General features: G+C 31.4%; 1 protein-coding gene across 8 annotated transcripts in view; it reads right to left on the reverse strand.

Annotated features, from left to right (window-relative positions):
* Positions 1-25339, reverse strand: part of LOC127710807 (uncharacterized) — a 69573-nt gene that overhangs the window by 21475 nt on the left and 22759 nt on the right. For 7 of the 8 annotated variants that reach the window (XM_052216767.1, XM_052216762.1, XM_052216763.1 and 4 more), the window contains exons 2-5: positions 5704-5922; positions 3201-3622; positions 2027-2195; positions 764-981 (exon numbers count right to left, since the gene is read on the reverse strand). In XM_052216767.1, coding sequence (XP_052072727.1) covers positions 764-981; positions 2027-2195; positions 3201-3622; positions 5704-5806 — 912 coding nt within the window. In that variant the 5' untranslated portion in view covers positions 5807-5922. The remainder of the gene's footprint in view (positions 1-763; positions 982-2026; positions 2196-3200; positions 3623-5703; positions 5923-25339) is intronic. The other variant, XM_052216765.1, reaches the window with a different exon arrangement.

A 25339-nucleotide genomic window follows, 5' to 3' on the forward strand; every position in this document is an offset into this window, starting at 1 on the left:
CTGAACATTTTTGCTCTTTATAGTTTATCTTTATCATTCATAATATTAAAGATAATAACCAAAATCTGCAAAATTTCCTTAAAATTACCAATTAAGTGGCAGCAATTTCACAATGGATTGTTAGATTCATCTGAAAATTTCAGGGCTGATAGAGCTGGCCTAATAAACATTTTTACCTCTCATCAGATTAGCTCTAAATGCTTTGTTGTTTTAGATATAAGCCAAACATTGCATTATATTTAAGTCCTGAAGTAAAGTTATATTTTGGATTGAGCATGACATAAAACGTTTAGCCTAAATAGGGATACTAAATTCCGAAGAAATAAACTTGTTTATAGTCTGTATATAAGTAATTGTACTTGTCATAAAGTCAGGTAAAGGAACATGTATATTACTTGTACTATTTTAGAAAATTTAGCATATAATGCATCAGTTTCACTTAAAACTTATTAAAGGAACAGGACATTATTCGTGATTTCTTATATTTAACTGTGAAGTCATTTTGTTTAACACCATCAACAAATGAACGATTGGGGTATGCATAATACTTTTTATTTCAATGGGAATAGTTACAGATCCATATAACTTTTAACAAATGAATCCGATCGCTCCTTTTTGCAAGTAAAACATAATGATCAGATGACAGATTTTGTTAGTTAATGGTTTCAAAGAAGCCATTTAATAATGTCCCGAAAAGATCACAATGAACACGATAAGAAAAATTGCCAGAGGTTTCCAACAAAATTACTAAAGTCTTACTTACTTTGTTTATTTCCAAAAATCCTGTCTTCATTTCTTTCTCTAACTGAGTTAATCTATTAAGGAGGATATCGAAATTTTCCATTACATTCTTGATTCTCATAGAATTTTGATCTGTTTCATCTGCTACCAGTTTTGTATATTCAGCTAAAACTTGTGTTTGTTGACGAATATCATTGACTAATTCCAGACCAAGAGTTGTACCACTCAAAAAATGTTTACCTGAACGAAAAAGGTTGAATAAAGCATTATAATTTACAATTTATAATTCACGGCTTAAAGTCTACATAATCTTTAGCCATGTCTTTTATGTTCCTAAATGAATTGAGGTCAATTTATGAAATTCACTCATCATAGATAACAGGACTGAAATTTATTGAAATACCACCGTTAATGTAAGAAAAATACAAGATAAAAAAAAATTCATGCATTTATGTCAACATGTTTAAGTATACTTTAGATAATACAGCTCTCAATTTCTTTAGTGATTGCTTGGTGTTGGCTGTACTCCGCCTTAACATAAAAGGCAGTGTTATGACGAATATACAGTATTTATGATGATACCATGTGAAAGTAGTATCAAAACATAATATTGTCTACTAGTATGTACATGTAATTTGTCTCAAAAGACATTCAGCAACCTAAATATAAAAAAAAAGATGTGGTAAGATTGCCAATGAGACAATTCTCCACAAGAGACCAAATGACACAGAAATTAACAACTATAGGTCACCGTACGGCCGTCAACAATGAGCAAATCCCATACAGCACAGTCAGCTATAAAAGGCCTCGAAATGACAATGTAAAACAATTCAAACGAGAAAACAAACGGCCTTATTTATGTACAAAAAATGAACGAATAACAAATATGTAACACATAAACAAACGACAATATAGGATAGGCACATACATACAGAATGTGGCGGGGTTAAACATGTTAGCAGGATCCCAACCCTCCCCCTAATCCTGGGTCAGTGGTGCAACAGGACACTACAACAACTGTACAAAACAATAAACAATTAATTCATATAACCAACAGCAAGAACCACCCAATTACAGGCTCCTGACTTGGGACAGGCACAAATAGAATGTGGCGGGGTTAACATTATAGCGGGATCCCAACCCTCCCCTAACCTGGGACAGTAGTGTAACAGTACAATATAAGAACGAACTATAAAAATCAGTTGAAAGAGGCTTAACTCATTAGATGGATAAAATACAAATACTACAAATACAAGTAAAATACTAATAATTATTTGTTTATTACCATTTATTTCCCATTTTGTCATTTCCCCTATGATTTGATGTTCTTCGTTGGAACTCAGACTGAGGTCTTTAACTAGCTTCTCCATCAGCTGGAATGAATCTGCATACTTTACAGCGTCCCATTCAGTGAAATCACAATGAGCCCAGGGATTCCTTATATTTTTCCGTACCTGACATGATAGGAAATGTATACTACATTTATAACTTGTATTCAACGACTAAGATACAACAATTGTTGGCAATCTTACAATTGCTACCAAAACATCACAGTTGTCACTACATTTCTGTGGTACTCATAAAGAAATTAAAAAAAAAATGTTATTTTGCTATCATGTGACAATGACTTTCTTAATCAAATTGAAAAAAAGATGAATAAAATGTTTTCTGAAAAACATATTCACTCTATGGAAAACTGACTGATTATTGAGAGTTGAAAGATTCGACAGCTTTACCAGGTATCAATTAGATACAAAAAACTTTTAATCTTGAAGACGATATTGTTTTCAAATCGAAAGTCTCTTTCACCGATAATACAGCATTTCAAACATTTGATTTTTGTATTTACTTTATTGATTTTATCTCCGTCAAATGATGAGTGTTTCAATACTTAAGTGCCTGATTCACATAATGCATTGCATCTGTTCTGTTTGTTTTGTAATTTTAGTCATTTGATCATCTGCACCAATGGTTTACATACATTTCTCGTAAACAAAAATAGAGAGTTAAAGTAATTTGAGCATGTCAATTTATGTTTAAGATATCTTTGTAAATGTAGTTTCTCTCATTATAACAAACAGAGATTTATAGTCATTTGAGGATATAAGCTTATACGTTACATAACTTTGTAAATGATGATTCTCTAGTTATAAGAAATAGAGATTTATTGTCATCTCAACAAATTAAATTTATTTTACAAACTATTTTAAATGAAGGTTCTCCCGTAGTCACACATAGTGATTTATAGTGATGTATAGTCGTTTGTGCATATTAAATAATGTTTGACATAAGTTTGTAATTGAAGTGTCTCTAGACAAAAAGTTACTCAAATTGTGTAACATTGTTTTGCAAAGGAAGATCGTTACTATGAATCACTGGCAAATATTATATCTTAACAATGAAACATCGATTTTTGGGGACACAAATGATAGGTCATATCAGTTTACACAGATGCTTACATCTTCAGCATCTGACTTTACAACTGGAAAGAACTTATCAATGTTGATGATTAATCCAAGCACAGCGGAGGAGTCGCATGTTTCATCAAAACCTGTATAGTGTGCCATGTGTGGTTGTAGAAATAGCTTGGATAAATCAACAACACTCTTGATTGTGTAGTCATACTTTGCCTTCTGATAACCATACGTTGCTTTGTTGTTGTTGACGGCTTCGTAATTCAGGTAGGCGTTTGTTGGTGGATATTGCTTTAAATGTGTTGGATATGTTTGCGTATCAATCTTCTGATAGCGAATTAGTTCATTATAAAGTACTGTTAAAATTGGAACAATATATTTCCTCAGTGCTGGTGATATTACGCTGTGAAGACATATTCCAACAATCAGCCATCTTTTCTGGTTATCATCTAAATCTGCTAGATTTGCTATAAATAAGGATTTAAATATTATTGCTTTTTATAATCCGTCAAATGCAGAAAACCAAATAATTTTCGACATTAATGAAATGTTATTTTAGATTTGTGTATTGGTATTTGTTTTAACAGCTTATGAGTTGTGTATATTTGTTTCTTTCAAACCACTGCATCAATTCAGCTGGTGTAGTACACATCCTCTAAATATAGCCACTGATATGTAACATATATCTACCAATCACAGTTACGACACAAATCTGCTTCTGTTGATCGAATCATCATATTGTCTATATCTTAAACAGTGGAATGCAGATAAAAAGACTTACACTTACATAAGAAACTGCCTGTACCAAGTCAGGAATATGACAGTTGTAGTCAATTCGTTTGATGTGTTTTATCTTTTAATTTTGCCATTTGATTGGGGACTTTCCGTTTTGAGTTTTCCTCGGAGTTCAGCATTTTTACTTTTTTGACATGGTGTGGGAAAGGGATATCACTGGTTTTAGTTTTCATTAAGAACAATTGTACACAGAGTGTAGATTTATCAATCTTACCGGAAAAAAATTAGTTGAGGCGCAATAAAGATGTCATTTGTGTACAAATGAGGAGATGTGGTATGACTGATAATTAAACACCTATCCCCAAAAATTCAAATAAAATTATAGTAAACAAATGTAGGCCACCGTACGGCCTTCGACAATGAAAACCCTTTGTGTGATCTGATGAGTTAAACCTTTTCCAACTGCATTTTAAGAATTAGTTTTATGTTTTGTTGCAAAATCACCGGAAAAAGGGACAATTCAATTGATGTATTTAGCTGCTTTCTGTCATATTTCTTTATCGTTCATTGGTTTGTCATAGGACAGTTCCTTTGTTTTCCTATCTAAACTGTTTCACATTTTTGTACTAGTATGCTGAGACTTTTGAAGATTTCTATACAGTCTGGATTTAACTCATTTTTGAAAGTCATTAATTAATCTACAGTTGCAAATATGCATTTGGTCTCTGATGATAAATGTCTAATCTAGCAAACCACATTTTCAATTGTTTTATTTCATTTTATATGGTATATCAGAAACATTGATATATTTTAACATCCTATAAAGATGAATAAACCAAATAAATGTAAATGGATAGTACTGAGATTAAACATTGCTTATGCGAACGTAACCTGATATGAACATTGGTTTACATTGACATATTCTTAAATGAACCATTATATAACAACAGATCTTTAACTATCACTTCTGCAAAAGAGTCATGCAAAGTTATTTTTCAAACCGACCGTTATGTTAAAATTATAGTTTGAAGTCACGATATGAAGTATACGTTACTGTACCTGTGGCATCCTTATAGTCAAGTCAAGTACATTAACTAGTTGAAAACGGCAACCGAAAAACTTAAAATGTCTTTCGACCCGTGTAAAATTCGATCAAACAGAGAGGAAAACAATTCCAAGTGTCAATATGTAAGGATACTCGATGTGGTAAAAGTGCAGTAATCTACAGGTATATCGGAAGAGAACTTAAGACATAAACCGGACAAACAAAAATTGATAATACCAACATGACATGTAAAAATGAAAATTTGATATGCTGTATTGAATGCCGCGGATGCAAAAAAAGAAAAACAACGGACAAACCGGATGTATTTCAATCGGGAGAACGCAGATTTATCGAAAACGCACCAGTCAGCCGCAATATAGGAAAATCACAATGATCGAACATTTAGATCGTTGCGGAAGAGGGCTTTTTCAAATTTTCCCGTTCCATGACAATGCAGACTGTGACATCACGGTGTCAATCAAGAAACTTAGTTTGTATCCAAATTCAAGCCAATGACAATGCGCAAGATTTTCAATAGCGTTACAATTTGCTTTTCATATTTTACTGTAGGACAATTTTTACTCGTTATCTCCCTTTTATAATTTTATAATGACGTTACTTTCTTTACGAGCGTCTTTAAGTTACAATTATTCACTTTCTAAAAAACGGTCCGTCAAACGTAAAAAAAAATGTTCTCAATAAAAACAAATTATAATAGAGTAATAATGTCAGGTAACTTAATGTGCTTATTGAATGAGCTATAGATACCTGTTACTCGTGGTAGTTTTGCAGCTATCCCGTCGATTTCCTCCTGTAATTCTTGTGGTATAGAAGTTTTTAGGCCTCCTGATGTTGAAGGTAGTTTCTCCATGTTGAACAAGTAGTTTTAGTACTGTATATGTCCTCTCAATGCATTGTTATCGTTTTTCTATTCTCCATCGGTATTTTTGGTAATACTGGCAGCTATGTTTTTATTGCCCATTATTTCTGGAATTATAAAAGTAGCATACAGTTTGTCATTGATCAGTTAAAAGGTTCTTATCTGTATTGATTGTTTAACTTGTATTTATACATGTTATAAACATATTTATTTTTTTTTAAAGTAAGTAACTTTAAATGTTCTTTCTCTGAAATTTATAAATATTGCTAACTGATTAAATTACCTATTTTGTACAATACCTATCTTTATATAAACCATGTTAACCGGGAAAAGCTATTTTTACACAAAATGTACAAGTATTAAGAAACTGTACTTTATGATTAAGTGTCAAGTACGTGTTACTTTCTTATTAAACTCGAAAGACTTCTATGTAAATCGGAAAAGGCAAATTATCTTCAATAATTGAAGAAAAAATATCTGAAATTGCATGTTTCTTTTATCAATGTTAATAAAGCTATTATAATACCTACGAAAATTGCCTTTTTAGACCGGAAGTAGTTTATCATCTCCGTTATGTAATCAAACAAAGGAGCCTTATATTTTTATGGTATCAACAAAAACACGGTGGTAATATCAGGTGCATGTACACTTTACTATCACAATGTAAGATAGAAAGGCCTTCAATTGTTCTACAAAAGTGAATATCAACCTTTCTAATTGTAATTAGGGAAGCAGCTAAATGCAGAACAATTAGATGTATAAGACTTACAAGAATCCAAGATAAAAAGCTAGTTTACAGGTTTTTGTATGTAGTAAAGATATCGATACAAATTAGTCGATATCTGTCGGTCATTAATAAAACCTTGGTAGAGAAGATTTACGTTGTGAAGTATGAGTAAAATGAGCATAGACGCACTTGACCTATTCAATGAGATATGTTTAAACTACGATATGGGACATGTATGTTGGTATTGACAAATGGAAAGCTTTAAATGTTCTTTCTCTGAAATTTTATAAATATTGCTAACTGATTAGATTACCTATTTGGTACAATACTGAACTCATCACGTATTCAGAGGTTCTTGTTTAAGGTAGTTCAGGGGTACAGAAAAAAAATGACAAAATTTTGTTATACTTTGCCAAAATGAAGATTTATGCTTTTTCAAAACAATGATAAAAAGTATGGGTCACCGCGCTATTTTTCAAGGTACGAGTCGTTCAAAATTGCCAAAATTTGCTTAGATTGTTCATGTAAAAAACACATGTGTGTGCATACAAAGAAATCTATGTGACAGAATTTTGAAATAAAATATGAGAAGATAGGTTTTATAATATGTGTTAAGAAAATAAAAAGAAAAAATGATGTCACCGAACTTGTTTTCTTGCTACAAGTAAAAAATGAAAATTTCCCTATATGTCCAGTATAAATTTATACTAAGAGTCACCCCTTAAATGACTTATTTGAAAAAATAATTCTATAAGCACAAACATTTGGTATTTGTTAAAACATTTTCGATAATGCAATGAATAACTAAGTTTTCTTTATATAAATAAACAGTGTTACCAATACATTGCAAATCTGTTTCCAAATTTGCAGATTTGGGCAAAGAACTAGACCGATTATTTACTGTGATTGTACAATTCAAGATGGCGATAAACCCCTGAACTACCTTCAGGTCATCTATATTTTGTAAATTTCAAGAAAAACATCCAGTTACGAAGCAGTTAATTGATATCAATTATTCTGCAGACTATATTTGTATGAATAAGTATAAGCTGAATAATTATTACCTGACGATCAGTTAAGAAAAAGAGTTACAAATCTATTTTTATATTAAGAAATATAAATTTAAATAAGAAAACAGAAAATTTTCAAATAGCCAAACAACACTTTATTAATTCCATGCGTTCGCCGCTTTTTTTGATTTAACATTCACATGATTCACCAGGATGTATGAATGCCAATGAGATATAAGAAAACGAAAGTTATTGTAGTAAAATACCGTTAAACCCCTGCATTCAAAGATTATCTAAGAGTAGAGGTCTTTAAAAATCAATATATCAAATTGATTACATGTTGTGAATTTCTGAGAGAATAACACAATTAGTAGACCATGTGACATCCACATAATATCACCATACCTTTTAAACTCAAAGTGCCTTTCTATTTGCCTTTTTTATTATATATATATATTTATTTTCACTGAGAATTTAGATTAGGCACAGTAAATGAATCACAGTTGCGTCCACCTTATGTGAAATTATTTGAGTTCAATGGATTTTCATTTTACATTGTATTATTTTGTATATAATTTTACTAATGAAAAAACAACAGCACATTATATAGTATAAACATTTTTTTTCAAATTCAAACGACAATAATTTTAAACAATTATTGTAGGAATGAGTACGTAAGAGTTATTTAAAAAGAAATGTCCTGTCTCAATGCATATTGACTTTATTAAGTTTAACCACATTTGATGGATTACCTAAGACTCTGTTTCTCTAACTTGACATTTTTCTATGATATTATTTCAATTAAAGTCCCAGCCAGTATATCCAATTACAGTTATCAGAAAAGACATATTGAGTTTGAAATGTTGATGTATGCAGACAATATTTCATAAGATCAGGAAAATTTATTCGTATAAAACAACAGTGAAGCAACATAGAGGTATTATATAGCATTATGATGTTTCTTTGGTTATCATCATAAAAACCTAATAAAACATTGCTTTTGCCATTTGCAAAATTTATAGTTTGTTATATTGAAACGATTAATTATTATATTGCATATAAGTTCCAGCAATTTCAAAATTATCTTAATGAGCCGAAACATTCCATAACAAATTTCTTTTTATTTCTGTTTGAACATCAACTATCTAGGAATACTTCCACGCTTCAAGGTTTTTACATTCCAATAAAATTATAAAAAATAGGCATACAATTTTTAAGAAAAGGAGATGTCTATGGTATACTCAATGAACTGTAATTCAACTATACAACAACTCTTTTAAGTAATCATAGTTCCTACATTATCATCAGCTTAGTCTAGTTTTACTGTCTGTAAAAGAAACCGTGTCCACTTATAGGGGTAGCGGGACTTGTAGAAAAAATTCAAATCAAGATGATATTTTAGCTCCGACATTGTTACATATTTTCAGCACCAGATATATCTGGTTACTGTATTTTCGATAGCCTTTTCTAGCACAAAATGCTCAAAATGAATGGTACGCACCATGTTTACATCGCAAAAAAATAATATATGCAAAAATGTTTGAATATACAGTTTTACATGGCAATATTAATTCGATAAAACAAATCTCGGAAGAAATTTGTAATATGCAACATAACCGTTATTAGATTAACAAAGTATTGAAAATAGCACTGATGTTTTCTGTCAATTTTATGAACTATGCAAACATATTATTATTCACCAAATATATGAAGTTCGTCATAAACTTTCACATAATTATGACCTGAGAAGAATTTACCCATTCTTCTAGGTTCGTTTTTGTCATATGTCCTCCTTCACTTGTTTGAGTTTGAGTGTTCCTGGTGTGTGGAAAACACATAAAAAAGTCAGATTGATGCGGACAAAACAATACATTTTGTAGTGTTTCAATTTTAGTAAAAGAATGATATGACCACTTTTCATACCTTATTTTTTTTAAATCAAACCGTATTATACATATTGCGATATTTTCATTAATGGTATCTTATCAAAGGATGTGCGTAAAAGGTCATTTTAAGTCGAATACGTATACACATCTGCTTGTTAGAATGTGAAAGAATGATTGAAATCGACTGTAAATACATTTTTAGGTCAATGTCGCGATTTGGTTTACCTCTACAATCAGTGTATCAACTCGCAAGAGTAATAATTTCGTATTCTTAAGATTCAATAAACCAAAATAGTCGTCTAATTTGTAGCTTTACTAATTTTTTCCTGTGCCCAAATTGTGTGGATTTGTATGTTTGGAGATGCATGCGTTGCACGAAATGGTACCGCTATCAACGAGTGTATATCTGATTTGAAGACGATGTACATTCACCATCTGCTATTTACCGCAAGCTTACAAAATACAAAGTTGATATATAATGCAGTGTAATATTCTTTGGATTTTGATATATTGAAAAGTTTACTCGATTCTATTTTTATAAATGTGTTGATGCTCGTAGTCCGTAGCAATAATCCCTGTATTGTAAACTTTTAAAATAATGTCTTCCCTAGACAGAAACTGCTGAATGTTTTGGTCTAATATGTGACAGCAAAAACGTTAACACAGCGACGACATGTGTAACCAATTTGTGTTCAACGAATCACCGAATTTATTGTATCAGTTGTATTGTGTAACACTTTCGTCCTTTATTTCATTTAACTATTTAAACAAAGGCACTGGCAAAGACATTCTACTGATATGTAATTTTAAACTTTCAAAGGTTTTTTAACAATGAAGAAATACACGACCATGACATGACTATTCAGATCTTTTGTTTCCTTACGATAAAATGTTTCGTCTTACAGTTTTAATTATTTTGTCATTTGTAATAATTTAATTCCTTTCTAAATGAACGATTTTGGAGAAAAACAACTTTTAAATACATGTGCTGAAGCAGAGCGGTCTTCAATAAGTTAAACATGTTTAAAACACGGTCGCAGATTACCTACCATACTTTCAAAGATACAAGATGTTTATTTCAGATGCAAGTTGGTCATCGATATCAAATCAGTATACTAAATGTATCCAAAGATTCACAAAACATACGCAGGCACGAATATATGGTTATTAATCTTGAGATGTATTATGTTAAACATACTTGATATACCGCGTAGGTAGTGCTGTAAAATATGTTCCGTTAATTTTATACGATAACTAAGTCAATACCAATGCTGTTGATCTTCGACACTACTACCAGCTACAGAAGTACTATCTGTTATAGTAACATAAAACTACTGACATTGGTTACTTTCAACATGTTAAATGTGCTTTGACATTCTAAGTTATGGAATTTATCTTATTATAAAGGCAACAGTAGTATACCGCTGTTCGAAATTCATAAATCGATTGAGAAAAAAACAAATCCGGGTAACAAACTAAAACTGAGGGAAACACATCAAATATAAGAGGAGAACTACGACACAACAGAAACACAACATTAAAATGTAACACATACAGACACGAACTATAATATAACAATGGCCATTTTCCTGACTTGGTACAGGACAATTGAAGAAAAAAATGGTGGGTTGAACCTTGTTTTGTGGCTAGCCAAACCTCCCGCTTTTATGGCAATGTTAAATATAACATTAAAATGACAACAATACATGACAGGACTACAATACAAATAAATGGGAGAACATATAGGACAGAGAAACGTACGAATAATAGCTAACAAAAGGTACCAGGTTTAAAATTTAATACGCAAGACGGGCGTTTCGTCCACACGAGACTAAACAGTGACGCTCAGATCAAAAAAGTACGAAAGCCAAAACAAGTACAAAGTTGAAGAGCATTGAGGACCAAAATTTCCAAAAAGTTGTGCCAAATACGGCGAAGGTTATATGTCTGGGATAAGAAAATCCTTAGTATTTAGAATAATTCATACTTATGCAAACAGTAAATTTATAAAAAAGAATTACTATATAATAGATATACATGATAACACCGAAGTGGTGACTAACTACAGAATAAAAACGGATACATAAAACAACATAAACCAGCACATAAAAATTCACAGCCGAGTTAGTTAAAGAGATCAACGCAAACAAAGTGACGTCACATTTGAATTTCTGAAATTTCCCCAAAATAGAATAGAACTAGAATAGAATTCAAGATTTGGTTTATAACACTCATATAACATTTATTAATAACAATGAAAATTACAATACTAATTAATATAAAATGTGGTAGTAATTAGATAATTGATAGTATTATCTAGCTATATCGGTGTTTCTTCTAAATCAAACTGTAAACCAAATATATCGTATAAATTTAGTTGACCCAAACTAAAATCTAATTAATGAACTGGGTGATTAATTATCTTTACCATAACACACGAATACAACAGAAAAAAATAAGATATACAACTACAAACGATAAGACATTTGACAAAATCCGATGAGAATAACAAGTATAACATCTAAACTAAATACATGAATTTTGGATAGAAAAGTACCGTGACACGTCTCATAGCAATGCGAATTCACACTCAGCAAAACAGTCACAATCGGGAATAAGTCACGTTCGGTAATTAAAAGATCAGACGACGTACATTTTGTAATGTCATCCACAATCTAACACGTGGTAAAAATGTCCTTAGTTAGTTTGGACAAAGACACATCATATGGATCGACCAATTCGTTATGGTGTCCGTAAAATTTACGGAGTGTCATTTTTAATCTGTCCTCATAACTTTGTTGGAGCAGTTTCTGCGTTAGAAGCACACTCCTGTATATGAAGTCCGTATAGTGTGAACATGCACGAGCATAACGTATCAACTGAGATATGTAAACACCATACGAAGGGGCAGAGGGTATGCTACTGCTGAGAAATGGGAAATTGATAATTGTGAAGTTGAAATCGTCCCGTTTATCATAGATTTTCTTGTGAAGTCGTCCATTTGTGTCAATATTGAGGAAAAGATCAAGGTATGAAGCAGTCCTTCTAGTATCAGTAGTATCCTTAATTTCAAGTTCACTGGGAAATATGAGATGTAAGTATTGGCTGAAATATGGGTTATTCAATGATAGGACATCATCAATATATCGGAAAGTAAATTTAAAGAATTTCGCAAGGTGCTTTTTCTTTTTGTCTTTTAGAAGGTTCTGAATGAATTCTGCTTCATACGAGTACAAAAACAAATCGACAAGTAGTGGTGCACAATTAGTACCCATTGGAATATCGACTGTCTGTCGAAATATAAATCCTCCAAAATCAACAAATATATTGTCGATCAAAAAGTCCAACATTTTGATAATATCATCTTCAGTATATTTTCTGGTAGATTCAGTGTGGTTCTTCACAAAATATGAATTATTGTAACCCAAAAAAAGAAATTTGATCTTAAACGTTTAACAAAATTAAGAAACTTCAAATATTTTTATTCAATCACCTTTGAATATACATTTAAGAAATGCACATCTGGTGCAGTGAAATTTGTACCATTAATGTCACGTATTCTACACATAAATAAATCAACTTGGTTGATAACTCTGGATATAGACTATTAAAATCTAAGAATATCATGAACCAAGTAGATAATACTTTCGTACTCTCATGAACATACGAATGTGTTTTCTGTTTATAGATTGGAAATTGTTTTTAATTAAGGAATGTATCACCCGCATGCATATCTCTGAATCTATGTCCGGGTTTTCCCATATAACATGTCTATTCTCAATTTTATAAGGTGTAAACAGATTGATCTCGTACAGAACTCAAAAGACATTGTTGTCGAAACACGCATCTGTTTCGAAAATGTATTGATAATGTAATTGGGAATCATGTCATCAATAAAAACTAAAAAAATATTCGGCGTTGTATCTATCAACTAAAATTTATTTACAGAAAAACAAGCTACGTCTAAACAAATAAAGGCAACAGTAGTAAACCGCTGTTCGAAATTCATAAATCGATTGAGAAAACAAAACCGAGGGAAACACATCAAATATAAGGAGAGAACTACGACACAACAGAAACACAACATTAAAATGTAACACACACAGAAACGAACTATGATATAACAATGGCCATTTTTCTGACTTGGTACAGGACATTTTAAGAAAAACCCGATAAAATTGATTTTATTAACTGGCACTACGAACATGAAGAAAGCAAGCCTCAATAGTCCTCAGGAAAAAATTAGCAAAGATAGATCGGGCTATTCCTAAATTATGCTCCTTTTGGTCGTTTTGTTGCAAACATTTTTTATGAGTTTATATATCCCTACTTTTCAAATAATTGAGTGCGTGTATTCCTATTGAATGTAAACCAATAAAATTGTTATATTTAAAGTGCCATTTTGATTTCAAACAGCTTTGATTCAATGTCATTTCGACAGTTCTGTTTTCGACATGGTATTCATCAACAAAAAATTACGATTGCCAATAACTGAAATGTAAGCTATATAAAAACAATTGGTTCAAATTATGGTGTTCGCAAATCAGAACTACTAAGCTTTCTAAACATCGAAAATTGAGTAACAAAATTTAGATTAGGACACGCATCAACGATTGAAAGATCAAACCAATTTAATCTTATTTCATTTCTAAAACAACAAGAAAACAATGAACTCTGCATCTTGTTTTTAAATACTTTTAAGGTTAAGATTTGGGCTTCATCATAACATAACATCAGTACTTGTCTACAAGAAGTTCAAAGTACAGCAAAAAAAAGTACAACAATAATATTACACACAAATTAGATTTCTGTTAACACGTCATACATGTAATAAACTGTATTTGAAAACCATTTTAATGTATAACATCTACTGTTCTGGGCAGGCTTATGCCTAGGTCACACACTCACGGATTTGACGCTGGGTAAGCTACGGATACGATCCGGCATCATTCGTGGCAATCTGTACTAGGTGTCAGACCACCAATTAAAAATCCCTATCTGTTCAACCAAAATTAGCAATTTTCACAGCTTTCTAAATATTTTACCTTAAGTTTAACTTCATAGAAACCAGGTATATCCTGAATTGTACATGTTTCAGCTTTCTACATGACAATTTTGAACATACCTTTAAAGACTTTTAAGAAAAAAAACTGACCTTCAAACAGAGGTACTCCAAAAATAACCCCTGGTTTTCTGGAAATCTTAAATTAGTATACTATGGAGCGCATTAATCCTCAATTGTTAATGCAAACTCATAGACAAGTACATGTTGGCTCAAAATGGTCTAAAAATATTTTTCTTTCACAAAAAGTTTCATTTCTGCAAATTTGTTGGTTTGTTTAAGTACATCAAGGACATCAAAAGCACTATTTTGTGTCAGAGTAGGGCTACCTTTACATACGTTCTAAATTGGAGAGAGTAGTTGGTGGTCTGACACCTATAAGTCCGTAGATTTCCATATTGTACCCGTAATCATATATACGTAGTAGTACTTGTATATCCTTGACAATTTTTGAACATGCGCAAAATTTGACCACAAATAAAACAACCGTAGTTAACCTTTATAAACCGTATGAGAACGTACAAATCCGTTTTCAAATTAGTCCTTATTAAAACCGTATTAACACGTACTTATTCGGAGGCCCGAATGATTTCTACGATTAGTTACAGAGAACTACGTACAGTATGGTTACACCACGTATTTGTTAAGGATACAATACGATTTGTTACGAGTTTGTCACGGAACGGCACGTTTTCATTACGTTGCAATACGAATAGCTAGGGATCAGCCAGGGCTCGGACAGTCTGTTGTGTCATCTGTACTATTATTTGTCTGTTTGTCTTTTTATTTTTGGCCATGGCGTTGTCAGTTTGTTTTCGATCCATGAGTTTGACTGTCCATCTGGTATCTTTCGTCCCTCTGTTACTGTTTACTACGTTAAAAACGACAAGGTACGGAATATTACGGTTAATCTAAATATTTTGATCAAATCAACGACAACAAATGTTTGTAACACAGTAAAGTGTAACTGACGTTTATTCAGCCAATCATCAAATTTATGTAAATTTTTGTATTGTCTTAAACTTTCGGCCTTTGTATTGATTAGATATTTAAACAAAGACACTAGTGTAGACTTTCTATTGATAGGTTATTTGAGACGTTCATAAGTTTATTAACAATGGAGTACTCAACGACCATAACATATATGTTTAGATCTTTTATTTCTTTAAGATAAAAGTTTTCGTATTACAGTTTTAAATATTGTAAAATTATAATTGGAGCGAATTTAATTTAAGGAAAAATAATAAGTTAAGACGTTCTTTTTCTTTATTTAATAAGACGTGTTTGGGATGGATTATGTTTAAGCGTTTGCAGATTATCTGTTATACTTGAAAAAGAGGGACGAAAGATACCAGAGGGACAGTCAAACTCATAGATCGAAAACAAACTGACAACGCCATGGCCAAAAATAAAAAGACAAACAGACAAATAATAGTACAGATGACACAACATAGAAAACTAAAGACTAAGCAACACGAACCCCACCAAAATATGGGAGTGATCTCAGGTGCTCTGGAAGGGTAAGCAGATCCTGCTCCACATGTGGCACCCGTCGTGTTGCTTATGTTATTACAAATCCGGTAAATAGTCTAATTCGGTAAGTCACATTCGTGAAAAGGGAAGGGTATTGTAGTTACGACATAAGGATCATATCCGATATCATCTGTGGAACGGTTATTCCATAACGGTCAACCAACTCGTGATGGCGTCCGTAAAATTTACGAAGGGATGATTTCAACTTCACCATTCGGAATTCTAATTTTAATAGCTTCCTTGTGAGCAGCAATCCTCTATCGAAGAAATCATGATAGGAAACACAAGCCCGGGAAAATCGTATCAATTGAGAGATATATACTCCGTATGCAGGCGCTGCTGGAATGTTGCTGTATAGAAATGGGAAGTTCACAATTGGGAAGCTGAAATCATCTCTTTTGTCGTAAAGTTTTGTTTTCAACCGATCCTCATTGTCAATTTCTAGATATAAGTCAAGATATGAGGCAGACTTAACTGTATCTGTAGTATCCTTTATCTCTAGTTCGATGGGATAGATTCGTTCAACATAGTCACCAAATTTTGTATTATTTAGTGAGAGAACATCATCTATATAGCGAAAAGTAAAGTTAAAGGATATTGCTAACTTCTTATCTTTCTTCCTAAGAAGTTCCTATATGAAGTCAGCCTCATAATAATAAAGAAACAAGTCGGCAAGAAGAGGGCACAATTGGTTCCCATTGGATTTTCGACAGTCTGTTGAAAAACACGTCCTCCAAACGTAACAATATGTTGTCAATCAAGAAATCAAGCATTTTGATAATGTCAGTTTCAGAGAATTTTTTTGTTTGAATGAGAGTGATTCTTTACAAAGTAGGATTTATCCTCCCAAGGTGTTTATTTAAGATACGAATTAGTCATCCATATCCAAAAAGGTATTCTAAAATATCTCTTTTGACGTTTTAAAAACCACAAAAAGGCACAAATCAGTTTTTTTTTTTATTCGTGTTACTTGTTTTTTTTTGTTTTTTTTTTCAATGTTTTCTGAAAAACTACTCGTCAAGATATTCAAAAAATAAACAAAAATTAATGATGATAAATGATTTTGATATTACATCACATTAAATTTTGCACCCTTTTTCAAAACCGACATAACTTAAGCATATGGTGTATCCTTAAATTATACAAAATTATATAAAAGTTACTGATTCGGATGCATTTAAAATGACTAATTGTCAAAAAAATGCATTGATTTTCATAAAAGAAGAATTATTAGCATTTTAATATAAACAACGTGAACAAAATGTTGGTATCTTTTCTCTGATATTCGTCAGATATTAAAAAAAAAAAACAGCAATCCTGATGTATAAAATGTTCCAAATTCGATAGGCGGATCATGATTTCCATTGAAATAAAGAAACAATTGCACTATTATTTAACACACATATTAATTGAAGCATCTATATCCTTAGATTGTTCACATTTTATAAAAACTCCTCATCCAGCGGCATTTCAAATGATTGATATCAAAACAAAGTGCATTGATTTTCAAGACAAGAAGAATTATTTGTAATGCAAACTTAATTTAAGTATTTTTTTTTATATTCATCATATCTTCTGAAAAACAACCTTTCAAGATATTCAAAAAAGTATTAAAAATCTTTGACGATGAATCTTTTTAATTTCAATAAAAGGAAAAGAAACTCACAATACTTACACATAAGTGTAAGCATTTTTATCCTTAGAATATTGACATGCTATGAACAATTAATTTATTAAGAGGCATTTGAAATGACTGATTGCAAACAACAATGCATTTTCGTGATAAAAAAAGAGATATTGTCATTTTTACACAATGCGAACAACATTTTAGTATCTTTCCTCTGATATTCATCCAATAATCCAATGTCGATTCGTTATTTTCATTAAAATAAAGGAACGATTGCACTTTTTTTCAGCACACAATAATGTTCAGGTATCGTTATCCTTATATTATCCACACTTTATAAAATAAATGTAACTCATCCAGAGCCATTTGAAATATCTGATTGGAAAAAACAGTGCATTCTTTAAAAAAAATGAAGAATTATTAGCGTTTTTAAACATTGCAAACAAATTTTAGTATTTTTTCTTTGATATTCATCATATCTTATTAAAAACAACGCACCAAGATATTCAAAACGTACCAAAAATCAATGAGGGTGAATGATATTCATTTTGATAAAAGCAATATTTCTCTCTTATGGAACTCACATATCAGTTTAAGCAATTATATCTGTAGAATATTGACATTTAAAATGACTAATTGCAAACAACATTGCATTTTTTTTTCTGGTAAAAAGAAGAAAAGTTGGCATTTTAACAAAAAAGCGATCAAAATCATACTGTTTTGGTTAATTTAAAAAAAAATCTTCTCTAAAACAATTAATTGGTCAAATATGTGACAGCAAAAACGTTAACACAGTGACGAAATGTGTAACCAATCTTTATTACCGTAGAGAAATGTGTAACCAATGTTCTTTCAACCAATCACTGAATTCTTTATATGAGTTGTATTGTGTAACACTTTCGGCCTTTATGGCATTTAACTATTTAAACAAAGACACTGGCATAGACTTTCTCCTGATAGGTAATTTAAAACTTTCAAAAGTTTTTAACAATAAAGAAATACACGACCATGACATGACTATTCAGATCTTTTGTTTCTTTACGATGAAATATGTCGTCTAACGGTTTTAGATGTTTTTCATTGTCAAATAGTATTGTTTTGATTCTTTTATAAATAAACGATTTTGGACAAAAGTTTCTTTAAAATTATATGTGTTCAAGCGGAACTGTCTTTTATAAACTAAACAAAAATAGTGTTTCTTTAGACATGTTGGATCTTTGTTCTTTTAAGCGTTTGTAGATTATTTGTCATACTTGCAAGATGTTTATTTCAAATGCCAATTGGTCATCGATATCCAAAAAAGTATTCTAAATGTATCTTTTCCGACGATTCACAAAACATATGCATGTACAAATCTTAATTTATCTATCTCGAGATGCATTATTTTAAACATACTTGATATACTGCGTAGTTAGAGTAGTAACATTTGTCCTTTAATTCTATTATATAACTAGGTCAATACCTCTGCTGGACGTCTATTGATCTTCGATACTATTACCAGCTACAGAAGTCATATCTTTGATAGTAGCACGAAACTACTGATATCGGTTTCTTTAAATTTGCATACTTTTTTACATAATTTAGGAAACAGTCTAAGATTATAGAATTTATCTCCCTTATGCATTATTCTGATTCCTTTTACCTTTTTATAGATATTAAACGTTTAACAAAGTTACGAAACTTGAAATATTTTTATTCAATCACCTATGACGATACATTTAAGAAATGCACATCTGGTGCAGTAAAATTTGTACCGTTAATGTCATGTATTCTACTTGGTAAATAGCTCTGGTGATAGACCATTATAAAACTAAGAATATCATTAACTAAGTAGACAATACTTTCATACTCTCATGAATATACGAATGTGTTTTCTGTTGCAAATTGAAAGATTGGAAATCGTTTTTAATTAAGGAATGTATCAATGGATCCATAAATACCTTACAACAGACAATTGCTATGAACATGAAAAAAATAAAGAGTTGTTGATACTGTCAATGAGACAAGACTTTCCACTAGATATCAAATAACGTGAATATAAACAACTACAGGTCACATTTGGTCTTTCAGCAATGAGCAAATTCCATACCGTATAGTAAGCTATAAAAGGAAGGTACATCATGGTAAAATGTCAAATGAGAAACATAATGGCCTGATTTATGAGAAAACAACGATACATATTGTAGATACATTCAATTTAAAGCTGCAGATTAAATATCCTTCGTGTGAAACACTAAAAGTAAGTATCATTATCCAATATTTACGATGTAATGAACAAGATAAAATAAATCTGTCCTTGGTTATCTTAACGGGTGTAACATAAACGATACCAACATAAACGGTACCAACATAAACGGTACCAATTTTAATACACCAGACGAGCATTTTAAAAATAATGTTTCTCTTTGGTGATGTTCACAGACAAAAATATTTGAATCTCCAAAATGGAAATTTAATTTAAACAATTTCAAAAAATTTATAACAGCAAATCTAATCAAACAATATCCGTATGTGCATGCCAGTACCATTTGAGAGTTTATTCCATAACATTTTGTACACGAAAGTCACAAAAAGAAAAATGTTTGAAAAGTAAAACAAGATAAGAATATGATCAACTTAGTATTTAAAACGGAGAGTGATCAATACGAAAACATTAATTGATTATTCAATGTTGTATTTATAAACTAAAATGTATTTACCGAAAAGCAAGCTATATCTAAACAGAAACAAATGTCTTTTCGAGAGTATTGTTTTGACATGGTACAATGTATGCACCCACTTTCAAAAATAAGATAGCTAAGAACAGAACTGTAAGCTTTATAAAACAATTCGTTTAAATTCTGGTGTTTGCAAACAAGAACTACCTAGCTTTCCAAACAGCGCAAAATTGAGTAAAGATATTAAGATTAGGACACGCATGAACGATTTGAAAGAGAAAGGACGACAAACGTCTAGGTTGTAACAAAAGATCAAACCAATTTAATTTAATTTCATAATTTCAACAACAAAAAAAACAATGAACTCTGCATCTTTTTTTTTTCAATACTATTAAGGTTAAGACTGGGCTTCATCATAACATAACATCAGTACATGTCCACAAAAAATTCAAACTACAGCAAACAAATTACATGCATTGTGTTTCTTTCGGTGCCATTAATATCAATTTAATGTATTCCTTGATTTATCTTATACAGTTAATCTTAGTGATTATGTCAATATTGTATATACACATAATTTTAAACAACACTTGTATATAGCGTATATCGATATTTGAGTTTAATCTTTACATCATTCTGTAAAGATATAAGCCGATAACAGTCCATTTTGTAAAATATGTTCAATATTTTGCAGAATGGACTGCTAGAGGCTTATATCTTACTTAAAACATTGTTTAACACGTCAAAAAGGTGAAAAAATGCAAGCAAATACAAATTTTTGGTAAGATTTATATTCATCAAGTGTGAAAATTATTTTGTGAATAAACTGTCTTTACATAAAAATGTATCCTACATGTTGGCCTCTTTAAACAGTAGCTCAACTTAAACTATAGACAAAAAGAAAGTACAGCTGAAGGTAAACAACATATACTGCTACATGAAGATAAAGACACAGCGTATGCGTATCATGATTTTTTCGTGCGCAAGTACTACCCTAAATAATTTCCTTAATACCTTTACATGTGTTTTGTGTTTCAAAATGGATTAAGACGATGAAAGTATATTCTTAATGCAAAAAACGGAGAAAGTGATGTCGTTTTCAGTGATTGTGTTGTTTCAAACTTTGGATTAAAATCAAATATGTACTGTATTCAGATATATTCGATTTCAGAGTGGATTACAAAGAGGATATAGTTATAGCATCTAAAAATGGCAAGTTTTATATTTATTATATTTCAAAATGTAGTCCTCTCCTTTTAGTTTCGTGTTTCTTCTGGGGTTTTTATTTCTTACTAGGTGAATGAGAAAAAAAAGAAAACATGTAAAGACAGGTTCACATTGAACCATATCGAGTGCACCGCATTTATTTATTTCATATATATATTTAATATGAACAAATGAAAAAATAACAACGTGCAATCATTTTAAATTCTTTTGTTGTTCATCGGAATTGTCAAGAGACTGTTATTGTTTACCAAAACGGTACCACCTGAATATCCCTCCTTTTTTCTGTTTTTTTTTCTGCAAGGTCGTGTCGCATTTTGTTTTTTTTTTTCGTTTTTTTGTGTATTGATGTCCCTTGTGTGTTTTATTTTTTTTTTAATGTGACCGAGTCATAATGTTGTCTCTCGATTTCCTTTTGCAAAAAAAAACTCTCTGATTTTCTTTTATAACATAAAACTATCACTACGAACAAAGTGCGAATCGGACACACGATTAATTTGTATAACAGATAACCTGCGGTAACGTCTTCCAGCTTCCCATATTCATTGTCGTTCATAAGCGAATTGTTGCATTATATTCAAATTCAAGCAATTATATCAGACTTAAAAAAACAACAATAACAAAAGCCATTAAAGTCCCCTAGTTCATGAAGCAAATTCTAGATTTGCACTTTGTACACAGGGTGAGGTTTAGGTTTCTGTTGTGTCGTTGTTCTCCTCTTATATTTGATGTGTTTCCCTCAGTTTTAGTTTGTAACCCGGATTTGTTTTTTCTCAATCGATTTATGAATTTCGAATAGCGGTATACTACCTTTATTAGGTTGTTTATAGTTCTTGTATTGCCGCATGACCTATCAAACGTTAGAAGCATTACTTTATTTGTTTTTCATTTTAATTGTAGCTGAAAATGATGTTAAGAAGAATAAGAGCAACGCCAGAGGTCAATTTTGTAACCAAAAACGGACGAGGATAAATCTTTTGAAAAAAGGAATACAAAAAAGCATCAAAAACAAGACTTATAAGCTTTATTAACCAATTGAATTAGTGCTAAAGGAGACAACCCAAAACTTGGGAAAAATGTCTGTGATATAAGTATTGGTAGTGTTAAAATCAATTTGAAAGGGATTTTTTTCTCAAGAAACCGTTTTGATAAGTGACAAAATTATTGTATTGGAAGGTGACTTTAATAAAAATGTTTTTTTTTTCTGTAATTGTCATTTGTGCTTTCGTTGTAATTTTTTTTCAAATTTGCGGAATTGATAATGTTTTCTCTTCTGTGATTGGACTATCATTTACCTGTAAGAATCAGTTAGGCAACCTTGAGCTGTCCAATATTTTTTTTAAAGAAAGAGGAGGGCTATTATTAAAAATATTGGACAGTTAAAGGTAACATCATGGTTTCTTATAGGTATATGATAGTCCAATCACTGAAATAAAGAACGTGCAAAACAATAGAAAGACGTCACAACAATGTTTTAAAATTAATGAAATTATTATTATTTTAGAAGTTTAAATAATATTCACACAAATTTCATTTCTGTTTGCACATTATAAAATTGAGAATGGAAATGGGGAATGTGTCAAAAGAGGGACGAAAGATACCAGAGGGACAGTCAAACTCATAGATCGAAAACAAGCTGACAACGCCATGGCCAAAAATAAAAAGACAAACAGACAAATAGTACAGATGACACAACATAGAAAACTAAAGACTAAGCAACACGAACCCCACCAACAACTGGGGGTGATCTCAGGTACTCCGGAAGGGTAAGCAAATCCTGCTCAACATGTGGCACTCGTCGTGTTGCTTATGTTATTACAAATCTGGTAAGTAGTCTAATTCAGTAGGTCACATTCGTGAAAAGGGAAGGGAATTGTAGTAACGACATAAGGAACATATACGATATCATCTGTGAAACGGTTATTTCATAACGGTCAACCAACTCGTGATGGCATCTGTACAATTTACGAAGGGATGATTTCAACTTCACCATTTGGAATTCTTGGTTTAATAGCTTCCTTGTGAGCAGCAATCCTCTATCAAGGAAATCATGATACGAAATACAAGCCCGGGAATATCGTATCAATTGGGAGATATATACTTCGTATGCAGGCGCTGCTGGAAAGTTGCTACATAGAAATGGAAAGTTCACAATAGGGAAGCTGAATTCATCTCTTTTGTCGTAAAGTTTTGTTTTCAACCGACAAAGAGACAACAACCCGACCAAAGAGCAGAAAACAGCCGAAGGCCACCAATGGGTCTTCAATACAGCGAGAAAATACCGCACCCAGAGGCGTGCTTCAGCTGGCCCCTAAACAAAAATGTGTACTAGTTCAGTGATAATGGACGTCATACTAAACTCCGAATTATATAAAAGAAACTAAAATTAAAAATCATACATGACTATCAAAGGCCAGAGAATCCTGACTTGGGACAGGCGCACAAATGTGGCGGGGTTAAACATGTTTTTTGAGATCTCAACCCTCCCCCTATACCTCTAGCCAATGAAGAAAAAACAAACACACAGCAATATGCACAGTAAAACTCAGTTTAAAAGAAGTCCGAGTCCGATGTCAGAATAGGTAACAAAAGAAACTAAACAAAATGACAATGATACATCAACTAACAAAGGACTACTAGCAGTTATTGACATGCCAGCTCCAGACCGCAAATAAACTGAATTAAATATTATGTTTTCATCATATGAATATCAAGCACAATCCCTCCCGTTAGGGGTTTAGTATCATACCGCATAAAATATATGAAAAGAACATAACCCGTATCATGTCAGCAACTGGTTTTTAAATAAATGTGTTTATTTCCGCAAGAACCCTATAAGTGAATCAATATTAAAGCCGAAATATGCCATCTTTAATGATCTGACAACAGTATTGTAACTATATCCCTTCTTAATAAGTCTGTTTAAAGGTTTTGTTAGCTTTTGAGCTGAATGTCGACATTGTTGTGCTTTGTAAATAATATTACCATAAAAGATTGGATGTGAAATACCTGAACGTATAAGATATCTACATCTTGATTTATATTTACGAATGATGTCCTTGTACCGATGATATATTGTGGTAAATGTTTTAACTAGTTTGTGATATCGAAAACCCTGATGAAATAATTTTTCAGTGAAACATAGATTTCTTTAGCTAAATTCTGATACGTTGTTACATACACGAGCGAATCGTACAAGTTGAGATATTAAAACACCATAAGATGATGACAAGGGAACGTCACCATCTAAAAATGAATAATTGACAATTGGAAACGAAAAATTATCTCTTATATCTTAAATTTTGGTCTTAAGCTACCCGTTAATGATATAGATATCAAGATTCAGGAAAGGACAGTGTTCATTGTTAGTATTAGCTTTGTTAGTTCAACAGGATAAATCTCTTTAGTGTACATACTGAAATCATCATTATTGAGAGCCAATATATCATCCAAATATCTAAAAGTATTATTAAATTTTTGTATCAGATGTTGTTTCGATGGGTTTTTGCTGAATTAAGTCATAAATTGCAACTCATAACAAACAGGTCCGCAATAAGTTGTGCACAGTTAGTCCCGATTGGAATTCCGATAGCTTGACGATATACGGAATCTCCAAAGCGAACAAAAATGTTATCTATTAAAAATTCAAGTGCAGTTATAATATCAAAGCACGTCCAATTGACATAGTTCTTTTGTTTATTGTTACTAAAAAATGACCTAAAAGAGTTTGAACATATATATTCGCATTCTGACCTTTTAACTGCCCATTTAATTAGGTGTGTGAATTTTTTCTTAATA

This window comes from Mytilus californianus, unplaced genomic scaffold, assembly GCF_021869535.1.
Source record: "Mytilus californianus isolate M0D057914Y unplaced genomic scaffold, xbMytCali1.0.p SCAF_8, whole genome shotgun sequence".
NCBI lineage: Eukaryota > Metazoa > Mollusca > Bivalvia > Mytilida > Mytilidae > Mytilus > Mytilus californianus.